General features: G+C 38.7%; 1 protein-coding gene across 1 annotated transcript in view; it reads left to right on the forward strand.

Annotated features, from left to right (window-relative positions):
- The window catches only part of UGCG (UDP-glucose ceramide glucosyltransferase), a 37,492-nt gene that overhangs the window by 6,293 nt on the left and 5,277 nt on the right, over window positions 1–25,922 (forward strand). The window contains exons 2-6 of the mRNA XM_060100851.1: window positions 12,427–12,568; window positions 19,969–20,071; window positions 21,024–21,125; window positions 23,279–23,391; window positions 24,828–25,006. Coding sequence (XP_059956834.1) covers window positions 12,427–12,568; window positions 19,969–20,071; window positions 21,024–21,125; window positions 23,279–23,391; window positions 24,828–25,006 — 639 coding nt within the window. The remainder of the gene's footprint in view (window positions 1–12,426; window positions 12,569–19,968; window positions 20,072–21,023; window positions 21,126–23,278; window positions 23,392–24,827; window positions 25,007–25,922) is intronic.

Consider the following 25,922-nt stretch of genomic DNA (forward strand, 5'->3'; position numbering starts at 1 on the left):
TGAACTCTCTCTACTCTCTGGTATCTTTACCTACAGCTTTGCTCCTTATCTACTTTATTTTTCTTATTGTAACCTAATCTTTCTGGTGCAGTAATCTTGGATCATGTGCTTAAAACCTTACCATGGTTCCCCACTGCCTTCAGTTTAAAATTCAGATTCCTTAACAAGACATGTATAGTTCTGTAGGAGCTGAGCCATCCCCTGTGCCTGTTTCTCCAGCAACACTGAATTACTGGCCTTCCCTTGAATATGCAATGTAATTTTCTGTAGAATTCTCTTTCCTTCCTTTTTTTCCCCTTCTCTCCCTCCTTCCCTCCCCTCCTTCCTTTTTGTTTTACTAACTCCTACTCATTCAAGTCATTGTCGACTTTTAGCTCTTTATTGGAACTGGCACCCCCTCTTATGTCCTTCCACAGTATCTTGAATTTACCCATCTAAACAAATAGGTGTTCCATTGTCTCTTTCCCCACTTAGATTATAAGCTTTTGAGGGTAAGGAGGTGTCTTTTTTTTTTTTTTACATGTTTATTTATTTTTTATACAGCATATTCTTATTAGTTATCTATTTTATACACATTAATGTATATATGTCAATCCCAATCTCCCAATTCATACCACCACCACCACCTGCCCTCAGTCTCCCCCCTTGGTATCTATGTTTGTTCTCTACATCTGTGTCTCTATTTCTGCCTTGCAAACTGGTTCATCTGCACCATTTTTCTACATTCCACATATATGCGTTAATATACGATATTTTTCTCTTTCTGACTTACTTCACTCTGTATGACAGTCTCTAGATCCATCCATGTCTCTACAAATGACCCAGTTTCATCCCTTTTTATGGCTGAGTAATATTCCATTGTATATAGGTACCACATCTTCTTTATCCATTCGTCTGTCAATGGACATTTAGGTTGCTTCCATGACCTAGCTATTGTAAATAGTGCTGCAGTGAACATTGGGGTGCATGTGTCTTTTTTTTTTTAATTAATTTATTTATTTTTGGCTGTGTTGGGTCTTTGTTGCTGTGCACAGGCTTTCTCTAGTTGTGGCGAGTGGGAGCTACTCTTTGTTGCGGTGCATGGGCTTCTCATTGCGGTGGCTTCTCTTGTTGCAGAGCATGGGCTCTAGGTGCACGGGCTTCAGTAGTTGTGGCACGCGGGCTCTAGAGCACAGGCTCAGTAGTTGTGGTGCAAGGGCTTAGTTGCTCTGCAGCATGTGGGATCTTCCTGGACCAAGGCTCAAACCCATGTCGCCTGCATTGGCAGGCGGATTCTTAACCACTGTGCCACCAGGGAAGTCACAGCATGTGTCTTTTTGAATTATGGTTTTGTCTGGGTATATGCCCAGTAGTGGGATTGCTGGGTCATATGGTAATTCTATTTTTAGTTTTTTAAGGAGCCTCCATACTGTTCTCCATAGCTGCTGTATCAACTTACATTCCCACCAACAGTGCAAGAGGGCTCCCTTTTCTCCACACCCTCTCCAGCATTTATTTGCAGATTTTCTGATGATGCCCATTCTAACCAGTGTGAGGTGATACCTCACTGTAGTTTTAATTTGTATTTCTCTAATAATTAGTGATGTTGAGCAGCTTTTCATGTGCTTCTTGGCAATCTGTATGTCTTCTTTGGAGAAATGTCTATTTAGGTCTTCTGCTCATTTTTGAATTGGGTTGTTTGTTTTTTTAATATTGAGCTGCATGAGCTGTTTATATATTTGGAGATTAATCCACTGTCTGTAGATTCTTTTGCAAATGTTTTCTCCCATTCTGAGGGTTGTCTTTTCTTCTTGTTTATAGTTTCCTTTGCTGTGCAAAAGCTTTTAAGTTTCATTAGGTCCCATTTGTTTATTTTTGTTTTTATTTCTATTACTCTACGAGGTGGGTCAAAAAATATCTTGCTGTGACTTATGTCAGAGAGTGTTCTTCCTATGTTTTCCTCTAAGAGTTTTATAGTGTCCAGTCTTACATTTAGGTCTTTAATCCATTTTGAGTTTATTTTTGTGTATGGTGTTAGGGAGTGTTCTAATTTCATTCTTTTACATGTATCTGTCCAGTTTTCCCAGCACCATTTATTGAAGAGACTGTCTTTTCTCCATTGTATATCCTTGCCTTAAGGAGGTGTCTTACTATTGTATCTTCATTGCTACTTGGCACTCAATTATTGCATGTCGAATGAATCATCTTTGAATTTTTTCCAGTGGTAATGGTGGGATTCTTGCTCAATCATTAACTTAGTGTCGTTTGGCCATTGTGATTTGAGGTAGATGGACAGAATTTGGGATGCATTCAGTGGCCATGGTCTCCAGTGAAATTACTTGGACCAAATGGAATCTTTATCTCACTATTTCTAACTAATCGTGGTTCAGATAGAAACAGGGCCGTATCAATAACATGTTCACCCACAAATCATTTGTTAGATTTGAATTTTCCCCCCAAGGTTTTCCAAAGGGAATACCTGTCGTGCCATCATAATCTTTACACTTAGATCTGCCCTTTGGGAAATGCAAAGCCATTAGTTGCTGTTAGCAAAATACCTTGATCTACTTATTTCCCATACACTAAAGCTGACTCTTGTCACCAAAGGGTGAGTGAGTGGAGTTTTTTGGGGAGGGAGGGGGAGCAAAATTAATAAAGATCTCCTCTTTGTTTTTTATGGTGATGGAATCTTTTGTGTTTTGTAGTGTACAAGTCCGTTGTCCATTGGAACTAGTTTGTGTTTTCCTATAAAGCTAACTCACTATTGGTTGTTCTGTGTCCTCTGGGGAATCTTGTGTCTACAAAGTTAATGTTGTACCAGGTATGCTTTGTGTTGCTGATGAAGCCCGTTTTGCTGCAGTACCATTTTTGACAAGATAGGTGCTATATGGAGATAACATTAGTCATGACACATACTGATTATTAAACAAAGTAACAGCCTTCCAGGGCACAATCGTAGCTAACAACAACAACAGAAGCCTTTTATCATTGGGAATTGCTGGCATGGACTATATGAAGTAGGGGATCTGCTGATCAATCAATCAACTTAATTTTACATGAAATATTAACAACCTTGATAGCATGGAGCAGAGGAGAAAACTCCCAATGTCAGGTAAGTTGGTTCAGCTCAATTGCACAGCACAGTCTGGGACTGTTGAGCAAGGTGAACCTTTGCCCTCAAGGAATCCATATTCTCCCTTAGAAGCTTCTAGGAAGATTCTTGTGCCTCACTTCTGGGAGGTGTAGCGCTGTCTTAAGGTTGCTGCAAGGGGCTGACAGAAGGGGACGAGCACAGCCAGCCCTCTCCCAGAAGTTTCCCTTCATTCCAGGCCCCCCTCCCACTCAGAACTCAATCCGAATACAAAACTGTACAATAAGTCATTTTAAAATGGTGCAAACCATTAAATAAACTGGTGAGTAGGGGCAGAGAGGAGACTAAAAGATTTGAAAGATAAAACAATTAATTAAAATGACGGAAAGGACAGTAACAATTTTAGAGACTGAGATGTTAGGAAATAAAAATCAACCAGGAAGAACAAGGCCATCCTATCAGCTCACAAGTTGGAAACCCTTATGCAGAGAGGCAATGAAGGTTCATCAAGCCAAAGCAGCCATAAAGTCCAGCAGAATATTCCTGAATACTCCTTACCATCCCTTGGAGTTCTTTGAAGTGTTCCCTGAATAGATGTCCTTCTAGCTCGCAACGGAAAGCAGGACCCTGAAGGCCTGTCTTTCTTGCCCGTGATTCATCTCTCGTGACCTTTTAGACTGAAGTCACTCTTACTCTGAGAAAGCACCTCAGATGGTACCTACCCTTCTGTTCCCTGTCCTTGCAGCTGGCAGGTACAGCCCTGCAGCAGCGTGCTGTGAGCATCTGCCCCTCCCTGTCTTTGACAGTGACATGGCTTAATTACATGAATTCGATTTTCTTTTTTTCTTTTGACTGCAGCTCTCAATTTCAAGTGTACTTTAGAAATAATTCCTTTGGAAAATGACACGTATTGAAAATTTACCCTGCTTTCTTGTCTTCCCCAATTGCTCCCTTAGTTTCAGGATCATTTTATTCTTCAAAAATGAAGCCAATCAAAACCATTGGCTAGTATATAAGAGGTTCATTCCTCTTTTACCTAATGTGTTCCTGAAAATGTAATAAAATCAAATTTCTGAAAATCAAATGGACATACATGTTAGGAGGGGAGACTCTGTTTCAAGAGAACTAAGAAAAGTATTAAAATCCCAGACTGTGGATCTGCTGGTCCTGGTGCCTGGACATGCTGCCACTGACTGAGAGCTTGCCGGGTATTAGGGGCTGCGGGGAGGGGCTTTCTCTCAGGCCTGGACTCCCGGGAGGAAGGCTGCATTGTAGTCTTTGCTTTGGGGACTGTGTTAGGCGTGGTGATTTAATGGTCAACAAAACAGAATACAGTCCACGTTGGAATGCCTGAAAATATCTTCATGAAAGACGGTGGTATTGATTGGATTACATAGTAACCAGTAGTTGCTTTGTACATGGTACTTGCTGCATTGGGCAATTATCTTGCCTCTGCCTCTCAGCTCTGAGGGTGACAGTCTCTCCCTCGAGCAGAGCCAAGGGAAGGGGGGGATTCATGTGGCTACAGAATCCAACACTTTGAGCCAGGCTCTGAGGATAGAGGGATTTCGAGAAGCCAGGACTGTGCAGTACCTCTGCCCAACTGAGAACCCATTTAATAGTCTTAAGGAGAGCTCACCTAAGAAAACAGTAACAGGTCATTTTGGGGCAATAATAATTTGTGACATTTAATGCTTCTCACTCTCATACTTGCATTGTTTTTATACTTTTAGATGACACCTATAGAACTTTAAATTGGCTCCTAAATTTTGAGTGTAATTTAAACCTTGAATACAATTTTAGCTTAAATATTGGATATAATTTAAACTTGACATTAAATGTTTTATCCCATGTTTTGACTTATTCTGTTTTAACCATGATTTGAGACTTTTGATGATTCCCTTTTCCCCCTTTAATCTTTAGTAATACATAAGAGTTGACTTTATGTTTAAAAAGAAAACCAACCTTTGTGACCACCTAGAGGGGTGGGATAGGGAGGGTGAGAGGGAGGCACAAGAGGGAGGGGCTATGGGGATATATGTATATGTATAGCTGATTCACTTTGTTATACAGCAGAAACTAACGACATTGTAAAGCAATTATACTCCAATAAAGATGTTTTAAAAAAAAGAAAACCAACATAATGGTCTAATCTTTAAATATATATGAAATAATCTTTAAATCTATGAATTTCCAGTCCTTCCTTTTTGTTTATATGTCGCATCAATGTTTGATATCTCTAAATCTCTTATCAGAACTATGGTAACTCAGAGAAGTTACATTTAGTGGAAAATGTCCTTAAAATTAGCAGTTTTTGAAAAAAAATTACCAGTGATAGCTATCACTGAATGTTTACTTTGTGGCTTAATCTCATCTGTTTCTCACAACTATCAATACTTTATGAGGTAGGTACTGTTATTCACACTTTAAACAACAACAACAACAACAACAACTTGAGATAAAGAAGTACCTTGCCCAAGGATACACAACTAGTTAGCTGTGAAGCTGGTACAGAAATCCAGGCAGTTGCCCTCCAGTCCTGGCTCTTAAACCAGTATGCTATATACACTGCCAGTGATAACCTAAAAATAACCCCAGAAGTAGTCCATAGGGATAGGGTAATCTGTATGGGAATTTCTCCAGTTGCTATGAATCTTAAGTTTCTGATACCTGGCAACATTTAGATCACTAGGGAGAGAGCCCCTACTTTCTCTCTTCTACAACTCTTCCCCATGCTCGTGCCACTTGTATGGCTCCTTACAGGCTCCTTGTTTTCCGTCCATCCCATAACTGCTGATCTTTCTGAGAGTTTCCATCTCAGCCCTCTTCTGTTAATCTAGCCTTCCTAGGTCCATGGGTCTCAACTTTGCACTTTGGAGTCACCGGGGAGGTTTTTTTTTTTTTTTTTTTTTTTTTTTTAAAGCATGCTGCTGCCTGGGTCTCAATTCAGGAGATTCAGATTTATTTGGTCTGGGCATCAGGAATTTTCACAAAAAAAACCTCCCCAGGTGATTTTCATGTACAGTCAAGGCTGAGAGCAGCTGCTCTAGGCAATTTATCGACAGGTATGGCCTCTACCTGCTTACCTCTTGGTTTCACTTAACTCTCCATTACAATTCATCACTTCGTTATCTTGCCCCTTGCCTTCCCTCATATCAGTCTGCCCTGTTATCCTGTATCCATCTCATAATTTACAGCTTCTCAACTTTCAGAATCTTGCAGAGGTAATCACGCAGCCACGTGGGTTGGTATTACTACACATTCATGGTCTCAAATCTCAGCTAAGCCTACGCTGGTATCTGGCAATACTTTGTTTCTGTTTATAGCCCTGACACCCGTGACTGGCAGCACCTCTTCTACATCTTCACCATTTTACCTTCATCCTTGTCACATTACCTTTACTCCTACTTCGCACTGTGGATCCTATCATGCCATTAATTATTTTTATTTTTTCTCTATTTACCTTTTGACTAGCTCTTTCCCCTGACCATATATACTCAAGGATTAAAAGCTAAAAATAATTAAAAATTAAACTGAAAAAACCTTCTCCATCTAGTTACTCTTTGGCTCTTTTTCACTGTCAGGTTTCAGGAGAAACCAGTGTTTATTCACTGTTATCACAGCTCACCTCTCATTCATTTGCTTCTTAACCATTTTTATCTACCTGCCCCTTGCCCAGAGTACTCTGAGGTCACCAGTGTTCACACATTCTAGTGGACATTTCAGTTCTGTGGACATTTCAATCCAGTGGACATTTCAGTTCTTATCTTGTGCTCTCGACAGCATTCAATGTTTTTCTTTCTTGAACCCTGTCAAAAAGAAAACAGCCCAGCCAAATAAACCCTTCTGTGACTTCACTTTCTTCCTGGCTCTCTTTCTACTCTCCTGGTCACTCACTCTTGGTCTCCCTCATGCATTACTGGTTCTGTAATATTAGTATATTGATTTGTGGCCACCTGCTAATGGCATGCTCCCCCTGGGAGAGCTTATGTATTTACCAAACTGTGGGTGACTCCCATGTTTTCATCTCTAGACTAACCATACCTTCCAGCTCTATTTAGCCAACCATTTTTTACTCTTCATTTATTTAACATTTTTAAAAATTGTGAACATACTATTGTGTTGGACCCTAGAGACTTGACAGCCTACTGTAGTGTGTCTTCAAGTGTGGTTCACTGCTAGCCTGCATCAGAATCATTTGAGATGTTTGTAAAAATGCAGATTCTGAGGCTCTGGAATGGTCCAGTAAGTTGTGATTTCTGCCTGTGGGTGTTTTGTATACTAAACATTTAAAAAAAAAAACAGGAGTCTCCTGGCCTGGAAATTGTCTCAGAACAGTAAGCTGAGGCAATTGGAGGACTCACCTCATTCGTTTTTCATGTCTTAGGAATCACTTCTTTACCTGATATTCAGTATCTTTAAAAACATTTCCTATTTTTTGTCTGCTTTTTTTGTTTGTTTGTTTGTTTCAGGTGGGAGAGTAAATCCAGTTCCTGCTTCTTCATATTGTCCAAAAGTTGAAGTCCTGAGGCGTGAGAAAGGGGAAGCCAGGGGTTTTTATACTTATGTAAAGTCAGAGACAAAGTCGCAGACTATTTGTAATAACCGGAAGCTGGAAACAACCCAGTGGTCCATCAACAGAAAGTAGATAAAGTGTGGTATATTAATACAAGGAATACTATGCAGTTGTGAGACTGAATGAACTATAACTGTACCAACAAGGATGGCGGTTACAAGCATGCTGTAAAGTAAAAGAAGCCAGACACAAAAGAGTATGTGCTCCGGGGCTCCATTTAGATAAATTTTAGAACCAGCAAAATTAGTCTATGGTGTTTGAAGTCAGGATGTGGTTACCTTGAGGAGAGGGTAGTTAGTAGAAGGGCACACTCATGAGCTTCTGGGGTTCTGGTGAGACTCTGTTTCTTGAGCTGGGTACTGGTTCCATGAGTATTTCACTTTGAGAAAATTCATTGAGCTGTGTACTTACATGTGACTTTACTATATGTGTTACATATCAAGAAAAAGTACTCCCTGGCTCCCCTACAAAAAGGTCAAGGCTTCAAGCCAAATGCACGATGGGAAGGTAGAGGTGGATTCCCAGTATAGCAGCTGAAACGGAAAAAGCGCTGTACCCAGGATCCTGCAAGAAAGCAAGTTACCTGATCAAGCTAGGGTTGGAAACGGGCACCCACAGGAAATCCTGTGCAAGGTGTCAGGGCAGTAAGCTCACGTTCATGCCACCTAGGTAATGCAGAAACCCTGACCTGAGATACTTAAATAAAAACTGCTTTGAAACCAGGAGACCTTGCAAGACCCTGTCAGAGCCATTCATGAAACTGGCCCACTTGGGGGACTTCACCATTCAAGCCACTTTTGAGATTCCAGGCAAATGGGCTGTTGTTCATAATTTGAAAACTACAAATTAGTTTACAACACACTGGCCATGGCCAAGGTTCCCATCGGCATCATTTCTGTGTGTGGCAGGCAGAGTTCAGGTAGGTATTCTTGCTCTAGAGCTTGGCTCTGTTGGCCTCTCTAGGAGTTTTAAAAGAAGAGCTTCTGTATGTGGGCACCTCCCCCGTTAAACCACAGCTCCTTGACAGTATGGAGTCCGTCTGTTCATCATGGTATCACCAGTGCATAGGATAATGCCTAGTGTACATTTGGGCTCAAAATAGATTTGTTCAATAAGGGAACGCTGAGTAGTCATGGAGCACCACTGTGTGCACAGCAGAGTGCTATGTGATTGTGTGTGTGTGCGTGCGCATGTTGACTTAATGGATATTCTTTTTTTTTTTGATAAGCATTTCAAGTAATTTGTAGCAAGGGGCTATGTCAGTTGTATTACATAAGTCAAAACAATACTCTCCAAAGTAAGATACTTGTATGCTAGGGGGCAAACTACAAGATGACCCCTTGGGGTGTGGAGGGAAAATTGTGTGTGTGTTTGTATGTTAGAGAGGTGGGGGGGAGGGAGAGGACTAGATACATAGATAGACAGATATTGGGAGGAGGCACAAATGAGAATTTTTTTAAAGGTCCTGTGATACAGTTGCGCTTATGATGATTTTGAGTAGAAATTTCAGATATAGTACTTATCATCAATTCGCTTCACTGTAAACCTGGAGAGGACTTCATTGTTGTTTGGCAGGTCAGCCTATCTTTGATAAAATGCTGCATTCTTGATATGAAAGGATAGGAGGTATATCTATATTAGCATTTAAAGTAAAATGTCTTAATGAAGACAAAGGGAAGAAGGAAAAAACAGGATCAACGCTACACTGTTTAGCACAGTTTAAATTAACATTGTTTTTCATCTAAAGCCTCGCCAAATGCAGTGTGTTAGTGGGCTAGGTTTTTCCATAATTGGTCATCACCTCACATGCATGTTTTGTTACAGTTTAATAGCACTTAATGAGCATACAATGGGACCAGTAGATTAAAATTACTGTGATTTTAGACTTCTTATTCTAGCCTCCATGTCTCAAACCCTTTCATGATTTCAATGTCGTTGCCTCTCATTCTCTCTGTGCTGCATTCTGGATAATTTCTTCAAATCTAGATTCCAGTTCTCCAGTTGTCTTTTGAACTGTGGGTATGCAACTTCTCTATGACCTGTCTATTGAGCTTCTGATGTCAGTGACCGCCATTTTCATTTCTAGACGTTGTGTAGTTCTTTTCATATATTCGTGGTCACATATGATGGTCTCTCTTGTTCCATCTCTTAGGTTTTGTTCAAGCAACACCTATAGTTTGCATTCTGGGTTCCAAACCCACGTGGTTAGGTGTTCTCCAGGGAGCCTTTTTGCTTTTGTTCCATTTTGCTTCGGACTGAATCCAAGATAGGCGGCATCCCCATCTTCCCTCTGTGGTCCAGAAGTTTTCTACTTTGCCTGTAAGAGATTCCATATTTATTCAATGTTCTTCAGACAGATTTACTATCATTCCTGTCTCAGGCTTGTCACCATTTCTAGGTCACTAGGGACCAACAGATGATCCCAGTGCAAGTATTGTCTCCAGCACTACTCACTCAGGGGTTTCTCCTCATTTCTGACTTGGGACGCTTTCCTTTTATTTCTAACAGTTTAGTCATATATTTAAAAACATGCTTTTGGTGTGCTTGTATTAAGAAGGAGGAGAGAAAATTATAAATATTATGTAAGAATTTCGTGTGTGTATGTTTTGGCTTGAATATACATTTTTTAAAATCTCTGGAAAGATAAGTAAGAAACTAACAATGCTGGGGAGGTGGTGATGGCAACAAGACAGATGGGGGACAGGAGTGACAGGGAGACTTTTTTATATGAATCTGTTAATATTTTTAGTGATTTGAACCATGTGGATACATAACTGTTTCAACCAATTAAATATATAATATAAACATTTCCTTCTGGCAATCTAGATGTTCTGTACTGGGTGGATTTCTCCGGACATCTAGTCTACTATTTTGTTAGAAATGGAATAGTTGTCATATTTGTGGTTATATAAATTTTAGATCATGGTTTTACCTCTTTCCAGCCCTCTAGATGAACTCTGTAGATCAATATTTTCCAAACTATCTGTTGCAAAGGATCAGTTCTTTAAAAGTTTTCCAATCTGTCATGGATTGATACTTTGGTAAACTACAGTGAAAATAAATGACTGACCATATGCTTGGATGGCATGGCAATGTCAAACTGCTATAAAAGTTTCTAAATGCTTTCTCTCCATTTCTTTTCATCACTGGCCAGTAAAAAGCAACTTGTGAACCACTGCCACACTGAACAGCACTGCTGTAGATGGTGCTCATTATTTTCTGGCGTTTGATGTTATGGATGAAAAATTGAGACCACACTGTTCTTTAAATTTTTTGTTGGTTTAAATTTTTTTCCACTGTAGGTAGTAACCTGCTTTTCTTTCCGTAAAGATGCATTCTGGCAGCTATCCCCAACCTTTCTGACATCAGGGACGGGTGGAAGACAATTATGCCATGTATCGTGGGTGGGGGAGGGGATGGTTCAGGCGGTAATGCGAGCGATGGGGAGCCGCGGGATGAAGCTTTACTTGCCCATTGCTCACCTCCTGCTGTGCCGCCTGGTTCCTAACGGGCCTCGGACGGGGATGGGGGGAGGGCGGGGGGGGTTGGGGACCCCTGCTTATGACCTTATCTGAAACATGAGATGTTTGCTGCAGCACACCCCTGCCTTAATTAGGGGAGTGAGCCTGTGGCTAACTTCTGTGGATGATGGTACTGGTGTACTTCCAGATGAATAGTATATTTCACTATGCATTGATAACTGGCGTTTTCTTGATCTTCTAGAAGGGTTGGTTTTCATGCTATTAAGTCCGGGCCGCCATCTGGCTGCCAGCAACTCTAAGATGCCATTGATTTCAGAGATGTGGAAGAATTGTGTCTTCAAATATCCTGCAGTTGGCCCCGTGATTGTCCCAGCTTCTAATTACTGTTGAGTGCTTGGAGACTTGCTAATGAAAAGGAGGGAAGACGCCCTTGGTGACTTCCTTTAGAAACTTCAGCACTCTGCTGAAGAGTGTCTCCTCTCTTTATCGTGACAACCTGACATGAATTGGAGCACATTCTCTCTTCTCTAATTGGCATGGCTTCCCCCATTAGGAGCCCTGTGCTTCATTCCCCATGGGATGGAGCAGTGCTGAGAACCTTGGCCAACTTATCTGTGATTTGGTGACACTGGTATATCTTCTAGTGTCCTTAATAGGCATTTCTGTCATCATTGAGATTTTTTTTCTTACCTTCAATTTCCCTCCATTCCATCCCTGCCATTCTGAGATAGTGAACATTGGGAGTTCTGATAGTTATCCCATTTTCTTGCTTGCCATGCAGGCTGGCTTGGTAGTTCTTTCAATCAGTGGTTGTGTGGACTGTTTGTTATAGAAAGTTCTCAGATTTTTCTGGTTACTCTTCCGTATTTTTCTGGTGCAAATAGGGTTTTTTTTTTTTTTTTCCCTGTTATGTTTATAGTTCTTTGGCCACCTTGATGGCGATTTGGGAGGAAGGTCAGTTAATGTGTGGGCTAACACTGTCATTTGTTACTTCAGCTGATATTTATTGAATGCCTGCTCCAGGCCTAGCACTGTTCTGGGTTCTGAGAGTACAGCACTAAACAGCAGTCTTAAGCTTCAGCCTTCACTGGAACATTCATTCTGCTTAGTTCTGGTTTTCCTCAACTGGAAGCTTACCTGGTTCTACTTTCTTTCATTTTCAGATACCCCTTTCGAAAGATGCCAATTAAAAAAAGAATTCAGTAATTTATTGGTAGCTTGATACATACTTTATATAGATTTGGCCCTAATATATTCTCCAGAAATGTATGTTAATATATGTATCATTTGCTTTTTAGCCGATTACACCTAAACAAGAAGGCAACAGACAAACAACCATATAGCAAGCTCCCAGGGGTGTCTCTTCTGAAACCACTGAAAGGAATAGATCCTAACCTAATCAACAACTTGGAAACATTCTTTGAATTGGATTATCCCAAGGTAAGAACAGTGTTGTACTCATAGGAATGGGCTAGACCGTACTTTTTTTTTTCTTATAATAAACACTTAGAGAGAAATTTTGACACTGTATCAGGTGAAGGTATTAAAAATGCATGATGGTGTTGGCTTCCTCATATTTATGCTCTAGTAGTAGTAGTAGTAGTAATAGTAGTAGTAGTTGTTGTGGTTGTGGTTGTGATCACAGGACAGAAACGGGGTTGAGGAAGGGGTATAAATTCCTTTTCTAACTACCTGTATGTCAACCTGAATTAGAAATCCCTGAATAAAGCTCCTGGAACGCAGACAGTGTGAAGTGCCCGGTAGTTTGAGTATGAAAGTCTTGTTCCATGAGAGTCGCAGTGAAAGTGAGAAAACAATATTCAGTGGTCAGAAATGGGATGCAGGACAGCTAGAACTAATGATAAATCCCCTTGAGAATCTGACTTTTGGGGTTAGAATTAGTGGTAAGGTGGAGCTTCATCAATACCGGATTTTTCACAGGGAGATCAGCTCGGTGCTTTGTGACCACCTAGAGGGGTGGGATAGGGAGGGTGGGAGGGAGGGAGATGCAAGAGGGAAGAGATATGGGGACATATGTAGATGTATAACTGATTCACTTTGTTATACAGCAGAAACTAACACACCATCGTAAAGCAATTATACTTCAGTAAAGATGTTAAAAAAAAAACACCGAATTTTTTTTTTTTTTTTTTGCGGTACGCGGGCCTCTCACTGTTGTGGCCTCTCCTGTTGCGGAGCACAGGCTCCGGACGCACAGGCTCAGCGGCCATGGCTCACGGGCCTAGCCGCTCCGTGGCATGTGGGATCTTCCCGGACCGGGGCACGAACCTGTGTCCCCTGCATCGGCAGGCGGACTCTCAACCACTGCGCCACCAGGGAAGCCCAAAACACCGAATTTTTGATGTCTTGATTTTTCTGGGTTTTAATACCTAATTGTATTGCTTATATCTTTTATCTATATAATCTGTTTATCTCTAAACTCAATGTACTTCCTTCCTTGGAGACTTCAATTTTCTTGAGATGGGAATATTCTTTTTATTTCTTCCCTTTAGTTTCTTAGGAAAACTTAATATTCCTTAATTTTTGTGTTTAGTTTTATGGCAACTTTTTCAATTGCCTATTTGAGACGCTGCTTTTGAAAGCAGGTCCTAGCAGTGGTAGATTACTTGTGAAAATATGGCTGAATTTCTACCTGCTTGATTTTCAGTCCAGTTTAATTTTCCCTCTGTGGTCTCTACTCACTTTCCTCAGTTTTTACCATCATTGCCTCAGTTTTTCCATAATTTTTGCCAGTCGGAGACTCTTTCCTTCCTATTTCTTTAGAACAATGTCGCCCAAGTAGTGAGAAAGAAGATGACATCTACACACCACACTTCTCATGGTGACTGGTTTTCACGCTGTTATTTCTTTTCTTTTAAGAAACAGAAGACACGGACCTGGTAGCCTTAATTCAGCTCTTATTCAGTATGTAGACATGAGTATCATTCAGTTATTTTTTAGTGTTGCTATATTATTGCTTTTGGAGTTTTGGAGCCTAGGCATTTGAAGCTAATTTGTAGCAGAAAATTATGTATTTCTTCTACTTTGTGTGTGTATATATATTTAATAATTTTAGAGATCTGAATCATATGCATGCATTATCTTCAATAAATTAAATATATAATTAGAAAAAATAAGAAGATTGGTACTTGATTTTTTTTTCAAACTAAAAATGCAAAAAGTGGCCTTTGATGATTCAGGAAGGATGAGACAAACAAAATTAATTGTAAAATAAGCTTTGCAATAAGAAAAATGGAAGTTTTTCAAGCCTCACCTTATATAAGTAAATGTAAAGGAGAATTTATTTTTGTGAATGAAAGAATATTTTCATTGATTATGAATAAATTTCAGAGCATAGTGTGGAACCATATGCATTTATCCTTGTGAAACTTAATCTCACAAATTTCAGTTTTTTAACCATCATCCAACCCTTTCCCCTTTCCCTATTCAACCACTCTTAAAACTTAGTTACGGAATTTTTATGTTGCTGCTCTTGTGAGATAATAGTCATGGAATTTAAAATGGTTTTGGAAGTTAGTGTGGGTTTAAACAGTTTCTTAAAATAACCCCAGGAACATATGTATCCATTAACTCTGAACATTTGGGATGAATCAATAATTGATTTCTTCTTCTGAATGAAGTTTTTTTTTATACAGTTTGGAATTATCTCCAGAGCTCTAGTTTTTCACTTAGTTCTTTTTCCAATTAAGTTATGTCATTAAGACATTTATTTGGTTGAGGAGAAAGCTGTTTTGACACATTACAAAAATGAATAACATTATATGCAAGAGTTTGTTTTCATTCTTTTTTAGTTCATAATTTTATTTTCTTTTTTTTTTTTTTTTTTTTTTTTTTGCATTACGTGGGCTTCTCACTGCTGTGGCCTCTCCCGTTGTGGAGCACAGGCTCCGGACGCGCAGGCCCAGCAGCCATGGCTCACGGGCCCAGCCGCTCCGCGGCATGTGGGATCTTCCCGGACCGGGGCACGAACCCGCGTCCCCTGCATCGGCAGGCGGACTCCCAACCACTGCGCCACCAGGGAAGCCCCATAATTTTATTTTCTAATTACAAAAGAATCGTTAGCTGCGTAAAAAGAACATTTAGAAAGCAGAGCAAAAGTGCAAAGTACCTGCAATCTAAAGGGAAATGTTGATCTCACTGCACTGTATTTGCTTTTTAAAAGACCAAAAGCAATGGCAATTCTACAGGAGACTGAAGTTAAACCACTGAAATCTCACAAATCTGAGTGTGAACACGAGTTGTTTGTGTCATCAAGGAGGCATGTAGTCATGAAATGAACATTTGTGTAACTGCCAGGCCCAGCACACTTTAATATTCTCCATTTGTCAAACGTGAACATTGTTTTATAAAAGTATGGAAACGTTTTTGTTCTGGATGTAACTCTTTCCTCTGTTATTTGATTTGGAACCTTATAGGCCATTTGGAAATATGTATATAACATATTGAAATTCTAAAATTTCATTTAATTTTAGACATGTGCAAGAAGATTTATTACTGACACTTGTTCTGAATTTCTCGGTTTAAATTTTGGTGAGACTGTTATTATACTAAGTGCCCTGAAAGATATCTATGCTTTAAATATCTTGTAAATCCACCTTATATTGATATTTATTCCTTGGGGGAAAAAATTCTTGGAAAAAATATAAGAATAAAAAAAATGAATACAATTCATTTTTCACAAAATCGAGTACTCATTTGACAGCAGCATAGAAGAAGGCATTTAGGCAGAAATTCAGCCATAGTAGGAGGATTCAGTAATCTGCATCTAAAGTGTCTTGATGGCTTTACTTTAGTAAATTCTGGCCATATGAAGAATTTTAAAATGAGTGATCAGAGTTATTAACAGAGTGAGGTTATAGTAATTGTGATTTTCTTTTCTTTTTTGCAAATATAGAACAGGTTTAAAATGTTATAAGTCCAGTGCCATACTTGGATTCTTTATTGTCACTGATGACAATAAAGAATTTAAAAAGATTGAAAATACGTTCAATTATTGAAAGATCGGCACAATACATGTAATAAAACTACTACGTCTGAAGGATTAGTGTTTTACCAAATAAATTTGAAAAACCATGTAAACTACCTAGTTCTTGAAAGTAAGTAAGTTTTTGATATAACTTATCAAAACTTTGAATTCAGAGCAGTTTTCTTACAAAATATCTTCCTTTCACTCAAAGGAAGCATCTATCTTTCACTCAAAATTTACCCTAGGGCTTCCCTGGTGGCGCAGTAGTTGAGAGTCCACCTGCCGATGCAGGGGACACGGGTTCATGCCCCGGTCTGGGAAGATCCCACATGCCACGGAGCGGCTGGGCCCGTGAGCCGTGGTGGCTGAGCCTGCACGTCTGGAGCCTGTGCTCTGCAACAGGAGAGAGGCCACAACAGTGAGAGGGCCGCGTACCGCAAAAAAAAAAAAAAAAAAAAAAAAAACTTTTAATCAACTTAATATCTTATGTTTTACCAATTGCAGTGTAGTGGGAGTGATTTAACTATTTAAGTACAGAAATTCCTAGCAAATTGAATGTTGATCAAACAGAGATTCTAGCTGAAAAATGAAGATTCTTGGTTAAAATCTAATACTTTAGAAAACACTTGGAATACTACCTCCAATTTGGTATAATTTTTAATATCAGAAACATCTAAGGGAAAGATGTATCTTTAATAAGAGTCTGAACATTTTTTAGATAAAGTGAATTGAGTTTCATCTGCGCTCTGGCTAATCAGGAGGTATTTGTTTTTCATTTGAAATTAAGTTTAAGAGGTGTAATCAATAAAAACAAAAACTTTAAATCTTGCATTTGGATAAAGGTAAACTATACCTCCCTTACTTATACTAACACCATATACTTCTGAAAAAGTTTTTGCTACAACCTAGTATAGCCTTTTTCTTCCCATTGAGTACATGTCTAGTACTATATATTACAGAGTTTCTCTTGCTGAGGAAAAAGCCAAGAGTAGATTTTTAATAATATTTTATGGAATTGTATTACTTATAAACATATTCTTTCACTATATTTACTTACACCTGTAAAACAGTATACATTATAAAAGCATAAAACTACGCTATGTTTGGAAAAACAATGAACTCTTTAGAGCAAGCCTGACTGAGAAAGCTCATTGTTACTTACACTTTTTGGAAAGTCACTTAACCTTTCTAATCTTCATTGTTAAGGTCTGCCTCTTGTTGGCTCAAGCAAACATTTTGGTAGGGAGGATGGCTGACTTTTTATGGGACTTAAGAGTCAACCCTTGAAGAAGTTTCAGGGTGTGGCAGGAATGGTGTCCATCCCATTCTGATCTCTGGAGACCAGTGGCTGTAAAGTTGCTTAATTATTTCAGTACCTCTAAGGTGGCAATTTTGGTCATCATGAGAGGTAGATATTGGATAGAATATGTAATAACCATAGGTAGAAAGTATGAGGGAAATATACATTGCTTTTCCCTTTTACTTTTTTTTTTTAATTGGGGTATAGTTGCTTTACAACAAAGTGAATCAGCTATATGTATACATATATCCCCTTTCTCTTGGACCTCCCTCCCCCCCATCCCGCCCATCCCACTCACAGAGCACCAAGCTGAGCTCCCTGCGCTATACAGCAGCTTCCCACAAGCTATCTGTTTTACACGTGGTAGTGTATACATATCAATCCCAATCTCCCAATTCATCCTACCCCAACCTTGTGTCCACACGTCCCTTCTCTACATCTGCATCTCTGTTCCTGCCCTGCAAATAGGTTCATCTGTACCATTTTTCCAGAGTCCACATATATGCGTTAATATACGATATTTGTTTTTCTCTTTCTGACTTACTTCACTCTGTATGACCGACTCTTAGGTCCATCCAGGTCTCTACTTAATTATTGAGAAAACTTTTTCTTCACTTGAAAAAAAAAATCTCACCTTGTTAGCTAAACTTTCTTTATTTACCTTAGTCCTGGTCCTTATGTGCTCAACCACTAAATTCTGTGCTGCCACTTTTTGCTGACATATCAATATATTAGGTGAACAGTAATTATTGTGCTCAAGGCACTGTACACATTTTATTTCCACTTTTTACTTGTGTATGCTTATCAACGGAAGTAAATCAAACAGGCCTTCCCATTACCTTAGCTTTAGTCCCTGTATGTTAGACACCTAAAAAATTGTGTCCTCAACTTTTTGTATTTTTTAGAACACATAGCTTTGTTATTTTCTCATGGACATAATTAACCTTCCTCCTTTGCTTAAAAATGTTCAATCTGTCTTAGAAAGAACGTTTGGTAGGAAATTTGCTATTGAGTCAGCATGAATTTATCACCACTTTTGAGAAAAATTACTGCTTAGAATACATAGCCCACAAAATAATAGAGTAGCATCTTTATGTGTGAAAGCAAACACTTTTAAAAAATTTAGTAGTTTACTAAATGGTATCTTAGAGCTCAAGATTTTATAAACTTGGTTACATGTCAGAATCCCCTCAGATACTCTGATTCAGAAGTTTAAGAGTGGGGCCCAGTATCCTCTTTTTAAAAAAACTGCCGGAGGGTAATTTTGACACAGCCAGCCAAGTGCTAAGAAATGTCTTCCTTAGTGTACTATCAGAGAGTAAACATAGGGCTTCCCCATGGCGCAGTGGTTAAGAATCCGCCTGCCAATGCAGGGGACACAGGTTCGAGCCCTTGTCCGGGAAGATCCCACATGCCGTGGAGCAACTAAGCCTGAGCACCACAACTGCTGAAGCCCGCAGGCCTAGAGCCCGTGCTCCAAAACAAGAGAAGCCACTGCAATGAGAAGCCCGCGCACCGCAACAAAGAGTAGTAGCCCCAGCCTGCCGCAACTAGAGAAAGCCCGTGCACAGCAACGAAGACCCAATGCAGCCAAAAAAATAAAATAAATAAATTAAAAAAAAAAAAAAGAGTAAACGTGGGTCTGGGCAAAATAAAATCCTGGGTGTTTTCATAGTTAAAAGGCTAAGTGTGGGGCCTCCCTGGTGGCGCAAGTGGTTGAGAGTCCGCCTGCCGATGCAGGGGATACGGGTTCGTGCCCCGGTCTGGGAGGATCCCATATGCCGCGGAGCGGCTGGGCCCGTGAGCCATGGCCGCTGAGCCTGCGCGTCCGGAGCCTGCGCGTCCGGAGCCTGCGCGTCCGGAGCCTGTGCTCCGCAACGGGGGAGGCCACAACAGTGAGAGGCCCGCATACCGCAAAAAAAAAAAAAAAAAAAAAGGCTAAGTGTGCTTTTCAGGATACATTTTTAATCAAATCAGATTCTATTTTACTTCAGAAAACTATTATACAACAAAAAATCTAATCTCACTTTGTCCTTGTGAAGAGTTTGGGAAACCTCTTTTAATTTATCATAGTGGTATTCAATATGTAATTTTTAGCACCTTGATGAAATGATATTAAGTTCAGAGACAAAGCTGCTAGAGAAGGAAGGTGTGTTCATTTTGGTTGCTTTCTGTGTTGCTTTTACACTGCTAGGCACCCTGTGAGCATCTAGTAAATCTTCAGTGATGAAGGCCATGGAGAAGCTGGGAATCCAGTTGAATTATTAGGCCACGCCTATCTGGCAATGGCAAGACTTCAGCTGTGGGCCCTGCCGATCTCTTCATTCTGTCTTTGGCTTGCAAATAGGCCCCTTCTGGAGAAGCTGCTCTCGGTTAAAGCAGCACTTGATAATCCTTTAAGTGTCTGCATCCATTATGAATACACTCTTAACTTTTAAACTTTGTACAATTGCTTGTTTTTCTTAATGCTTTTTGATCCATCAGTAAATGCTAATAATAAGTGGTTATCTTTGGAAAAGAGGTTAATTTACATAAAATGTGTTCTTTGACTAGTATGAAGTACTCCTCTGTGTCCAAGATCATGATGATCCAGCCATTGATGTGTGTAAGAAGCTTCTTGGAAAATATCCAAATGTTGATGCTAGATTGTTTATAGGTAAGTAACAAATTCTACAATAACCTTTTTGCTTTAATATATTAAATATCAGTAATCTTCTTTGCATTAAACTATAGATTAGGGTGCTAGACACCCATTAAGTTATTAGCATGTTTGCTTTATGCATGTTGGTTAGATACAGTGAAAGGTGTTTCTGTCCTTTTGAGAAGACTTAAGTTATAAAGACAAAGGTTTTTTTTCATATCTGGGATTAACAGAATTACCCCAAATTATGTTTTACTCATCAGTCAGACATGAGTCTGTTATTTTTGTTTCTTTAATATTTTCAATCTATGGCCTTTTCTGTATCTCATTGATTATAATTGGGAATGAGGGATAGAATTCATTTTTGTAATATTGCAAAAAGAATATTTTTCCAAAAGCCTACAGGCTTATTCTAAAGACTAATTAGAGGTATATTTGCTATTAAATATTGATTAATGTTTACTATTAATGCAAGCACTTAAGAATTAGAAAACTGAAACTAATGAATTTTCAAAGATTAATGCTGTAATTTTCTTTTTGAGAATGAACAATTTTTTTCTAAATATATTATTATGAATAATAAACAATGGGTTTTTTGGCTTTTTTTTAAAGTATGGTGGTTTCACCTACTATTTTCTTTTTTTTTGAATTTTTGAATTTTATTTTATTTATTTTTTTATACAGCAGGTTCTTATTAGTTATCCATATTAGTGTATACATGTCAATCCCAATCTCCCAATTCATCCCACCACCAGTGTCCACCACCACCCCATGCCACTTTCCCCCCTTGGTGTCCATACGTTTGTTCTCTACATCTGTGTCTCAAGAGAAACATAATGTTAAAGTATGTTTGTTTAAATTATTAAATCTGCAAGTACTTTTTACTTCTCTCTACTATGTATATGTATAATAGAAAATATTTCCAATATTACATGACTTGTTCACTGCTGTACTTTAAAATTTTTAGGTGGCAAAAAGGTTGGCATTAATCCTAAAATTAACAATTTAATGCCAGGATATGAAGTTGCAAAGTATGATCTTATATGGATTTGTGATAGTGGAATAAGAGGTGAGGTTTTTCTTATTTATTTTGCAGAACTATTCATTCAATGATAAAATGCCAAGAGCAGTCTGAGAATACATTTATCAATCCTATTTGTTTGCCTAATAAAGTAATTCATTTATCATTATTTCATGGTAATATGTCAAGTTATACTTACTAAGATTTTGATGTTTTTTATACTAACCTAGAATGTTACGTGTATGAAAATGTTTTCATTTTGAAGAGAAAATTCCAACTATTAAAAAAAAAAAAATAGGGCTTCCCTGGTGGCGCAGTGGTTGAGAGTCCGCCTGCCGATGCAGGGGACACGGGTTCGTGCCCCGGTCCGGGAAGATCCCACATGCCGCGGAGCGGCTGGGCCTGTGAGCCATGGCCGCTGAGCCTGCGCGTCCGGAGCCTGTGCTCCGCAACGGGAGAGGCCACAACAGTGAGAGGCCCGCATACCCACCTACCACCCCCAAAAAAACAAAACAAAAAACTCTGTTGATAACCCAAATTTCATTCTCTAATAAATCATTAGCTGTTTTAAAAAAAAAAAAAAAATAGTCGGGACTTCCCTGATTGCGCAGTGGTTAAGAATCTGCCTGCCAATGCAGGGGATACGGGTTCAAGCCCTGGTCCGGGAAGATCCCACATGCCGCGGAGCAACTAAGCCCGTGTGCCACAACTACTGAAGCCCGTGCGCCTAGAGCGCGTGCTCCACAACAGGAGAAGCCACCACAGTAAGAGGCCTGCACACTGCAACAAGGAGTAGCCCCCGCTCGCTGCAACTAGAGAAAAGCCCGCGTGCCTCAACAAAGACCCAATGCAGCCAAAAAAAAAAAAAAAAGTCATGGTCCGTTATATAGTCTATGAGATTTTTCTAGGTGTAAGTTTTCCCTTATTCATGTGACATCTTTTACTTTAATCTGTTTGTGGCATGCGCAATGTACTGTCTCGTGCAAAGAGACAGAAATTAATAGGTGCATATTTTACTAGAATTACATACATTTATTAGAATACATTCATGGCTTTTTACCTAGCTGATTTTATCAGGAATTATTTTAATAATAATGTTTTCAATTATATTGAAATTATAATTTCAATATCAATATATTGAAATTATAATTTGTATTTTTGCATTTTTAAACATATATACTTATAATAATTTTGGTGTTCTGTAATATTCTATTATATTCTAATTACCTCAAGTTTTTCAACCTCAACACTTTTGGGCTGGGTAATTCTTTGTTGTCAGGGCTGTGCTGCAGGATGGTTAGCAGCATCCCTGGCCCCTACCCACTAGATGCAGTAGTAGCCGCTGTTGGTTGTGACAGCCAGAACTGTCTCTGGACATTGCCAAATGTCCCCTACAGGGCAGCAGTTGAGAACCACTACCCAGACTACCTGTATTTAAAGTCCAAATACACTTTTATACAGTAGATTTAGTTCTTAAATACTTGAAGGAAATAAAAATGAAGTCGTATAAAATGATATGAGATTTTTGCTATTTAAAAATGGGAAAATGATTTAAATTTTATCGGCTTGAAATGTGCAAATTTGAAAATTAATAGTAAGTGTGGCACTCCTGCTTAATTAGATCATTACAAATCTATCAATTCATGGTCAGAGATTACATTCATTTTTCACATTTGCTACCTTAAATTATTTACTATCATATATATTTGCTATGTTTTCAGTGTATCAATCTCTGTCAAGTATATTCTCATTCAGTTCCAATTAGCAGTTTTGAGAGAGAATATCTCATACCCCCAGAAAGAGGAGGCTCATTCCCTATGGTTGGAATGGAGGAGTCATAGTGAACACTGAGCCCCTTTAACCTCTGCTCCTGTACCTTTTGTACTAGGACATATTGTCCGTTATTCCAGTTGGGAGGTTCAGAAATGGACTGTTAACATTTTCAAGGTACATCCTGCCCCTGCTACATATTAGGTATGTACCAGCCTGCAAGTGTCCAGAATAAATTCACTACCATAAGTTAACCTCTTTGAAATTTTGTATTCTACTCAGAAAGGTGATTGAGATTAGACCCACATACAAAGAAAAACATTTATTAAGAATTTAATAACTCATAAATTATATTTTACATTAGTGGGCATTTTACTAAAAGGAAATTTTTTCCTCTCTCCCTCTGCACCTTTTTTTCTTTTGCATCCTAGTGATTCCAGACACACTCACGGACATGGTTAACCAAATGACAGAGAAAGTAGGCCTGGTTCACGGGCTGCCGTATGTAGCAGACAGACAGGGCTTTGCCGCCACACTAGAACAGGTAAGTGCAATGGTTATAAATAATATTCTTGGGCTTCCCTGGTGGCGCAGTGGTTGGAAGTCCGCCTGCTGATGCAGGGGACACAGGTTCGTGCCCCGGTCCAGGAGGATCCCACATGCCGCGGAGCGGCTGGGCCCGTGGGCCATGGCCGCTGGGCCTGTGCGTCCGGAGCCTGTGCTCCACGGCGGGAGAGGCCACAGCAGTGAGAGGCCCGCGTGCCACAAAAAAAAAAAAAGTATTAAATAATATTCTTGTTATCAGATCCCTAATCTCGCAGAAGCTTGAGACTATGCTGAGAGTTGGGATGAACTACCTGAAGTTAACTGTATTAAGTCTGTGGGTTCTACATCTGTGGCTTCAACCAACAGTAGGTCGAAAATATTCGGAAAAAAAAATTCCGGAAAGTTACAAAAAGCAAAATGTGAATTTGCCTTGCACCAGCAACTGTTTACATAGCATTTACATTATATTTACAACTCTTTACATAACATTTACATTGTATTAGATATTATAAGTAATCTGACAGGTGTAGATAATACACAAATAGCATTGGTGGATTTTGGTACAGGGTTCCTGGAACCAATTCCCCTAGGATACAGAGAGATGACTAATTACAAAAGGCAGCATATCTAAGATGTAAATAATAAATAGGTTTTATATCTGATAAGTTGGGTGATGACCATTTAATTCTACCATTAATTTAGTAGTTTGCATTTCTCATGACTTCAAAGCACATCTAGGAAAAGGGCAGTAAAATGGAAGACAGAATATTAGTATCCACCCTATTTATGAAAAATACATTGAAAAATGGGGAAGTTGGGAAGCTCAGTGACTCCGGCAGGAAATAGCTAGCTATATAAAAGGACACAAGAAAAAGAATTAAGAAATAGGATTGCTCTGTTGGTTGACGTACCTATAAATATTGTGTGTATGAATGCGTGCATGTGTGTAGCCACATGCATACATATACACATATACATGTACATACGTATACCTATATATGTAGGTATGTGTATATCTACATGAACATTCTGAAAACAACACATTAAATATTAATATTTTATATGAATTGAGTGATATTTTTTACCTATCTGATTCAAATCCAAATTAAGTTTTACTTCAGTAAATCTTTAAATCTTAGAGTTTTAGAGAAGACAGTATTTATTTGAGAATAAAATATACTTTTCCCTCCTAGAAGTAAATACTTCTTTGTAATGGTGATAATAACAACTGTAGGCAATCACATAAGAAATTATTGACTGCTTGCTATATGTAAATATTACTTTGTACCAGTTTTTATTCAGGTAATTTATGTAAGAATAATAGAATATTCACCCAATCATACTGAAATTCATTAGGAAAAAGAATTTATAAACATCATACTTTTAACATAAAATTCTAATTGTATACATATGTTTTTGGCTTTGTTTTGGCAGGTGTATTTTGGAACCTCTCATCCAAGGTCCTATATCTCTGCCAATGTCACTGGTTTCAAATGTGTGACGGGAATGTCTTGTTTAATGAGAAAGGATGTGTTAGATCAAGCAGGAGGGCTTATAGCTTTTGCTCAATACATTGCTGAAGATTACTTTATGGCCAAAGCAATAGCTGACCGGTAAGAAAACTAAATTAAATTAGGCTGTTACATTTTTGGTTCCTAACTTCTGTTGGTTTATTCTGTTTGTTAAACCCATGGATTAAGAGCTATTTTATTTTATTTTTTGCTAGTGAGTACAGAATAGTTTAATACTTTTAGAATGTAATTCCTATTAATTATTCAATTATGCACTAATGAAGCAAATAAATGTTCTAATTTCTCTACGTTCTTCAAATTAATGTGGTTTCTAGAGCAGTATGGAGTTTCCTTAAAAAAACTAAAAATAGAGTTACCATATGATCCTGCAATCCCACTCCTGGGTATATATCTGGAGAAAACTCTAATTTGAAGATACATGCACCCCAATGTTCATAGCAGCACTATTTGCAATAGCCAAGACGTGGAAGCAACATGAATGCACATCTACAGATAAATAGATAAAGAAGATGTGGTCTGAATATACAATGGAATATTACTCAGTCATAAAAAACAATGAAATAATGTCATTTGCAGCAACATGGATGGACGTAGAGATTATATTAAGTGAAGTCAGACAGAGAAAGACAAATGTCATATAATATCACTTATAGATGGAATCTAAAAAAATGATGCAAATGAACTTATTTACAAAACAGAAATAAATTCACAGACACAGAAACCAAACTTATGTTTACCAATGAGGATAGGAAGGGTGGGGGGAGATAACTCAGGAGTTTGGGATTAACATATATACACTATATAAAACAAGTAAACAACAAGGACCTACTGTATAGCATACAGATACATACACACTGAATCACTTTGCTGTACACTTGAAACTAACACAACATTGTAAATTAATGTTATACTATACTTCAATTTAAAAATAAATACATTTAAACCCTAAAAAAAACAGCTGGGTGGTTTGAAGTTATCTTCTGTGTGATTATAAATT

Source organism: Mesoplodon densirostris, chromosome 6 (assembly GCF_025265405.1).
Source record: "Mesoplodon densirostris isolate mMesDen1 chromosome 6, mMesDen1 primary haplotype, whole genome shotgun sequence".
Taxonomy (NCBI): domain Eukaryota; kingdom Metazoa; phylum Chordata; class Mammalia; order Artiodactyla; family Ziphiidae; genus Mesoplodon; species Mesoplodon densirostris.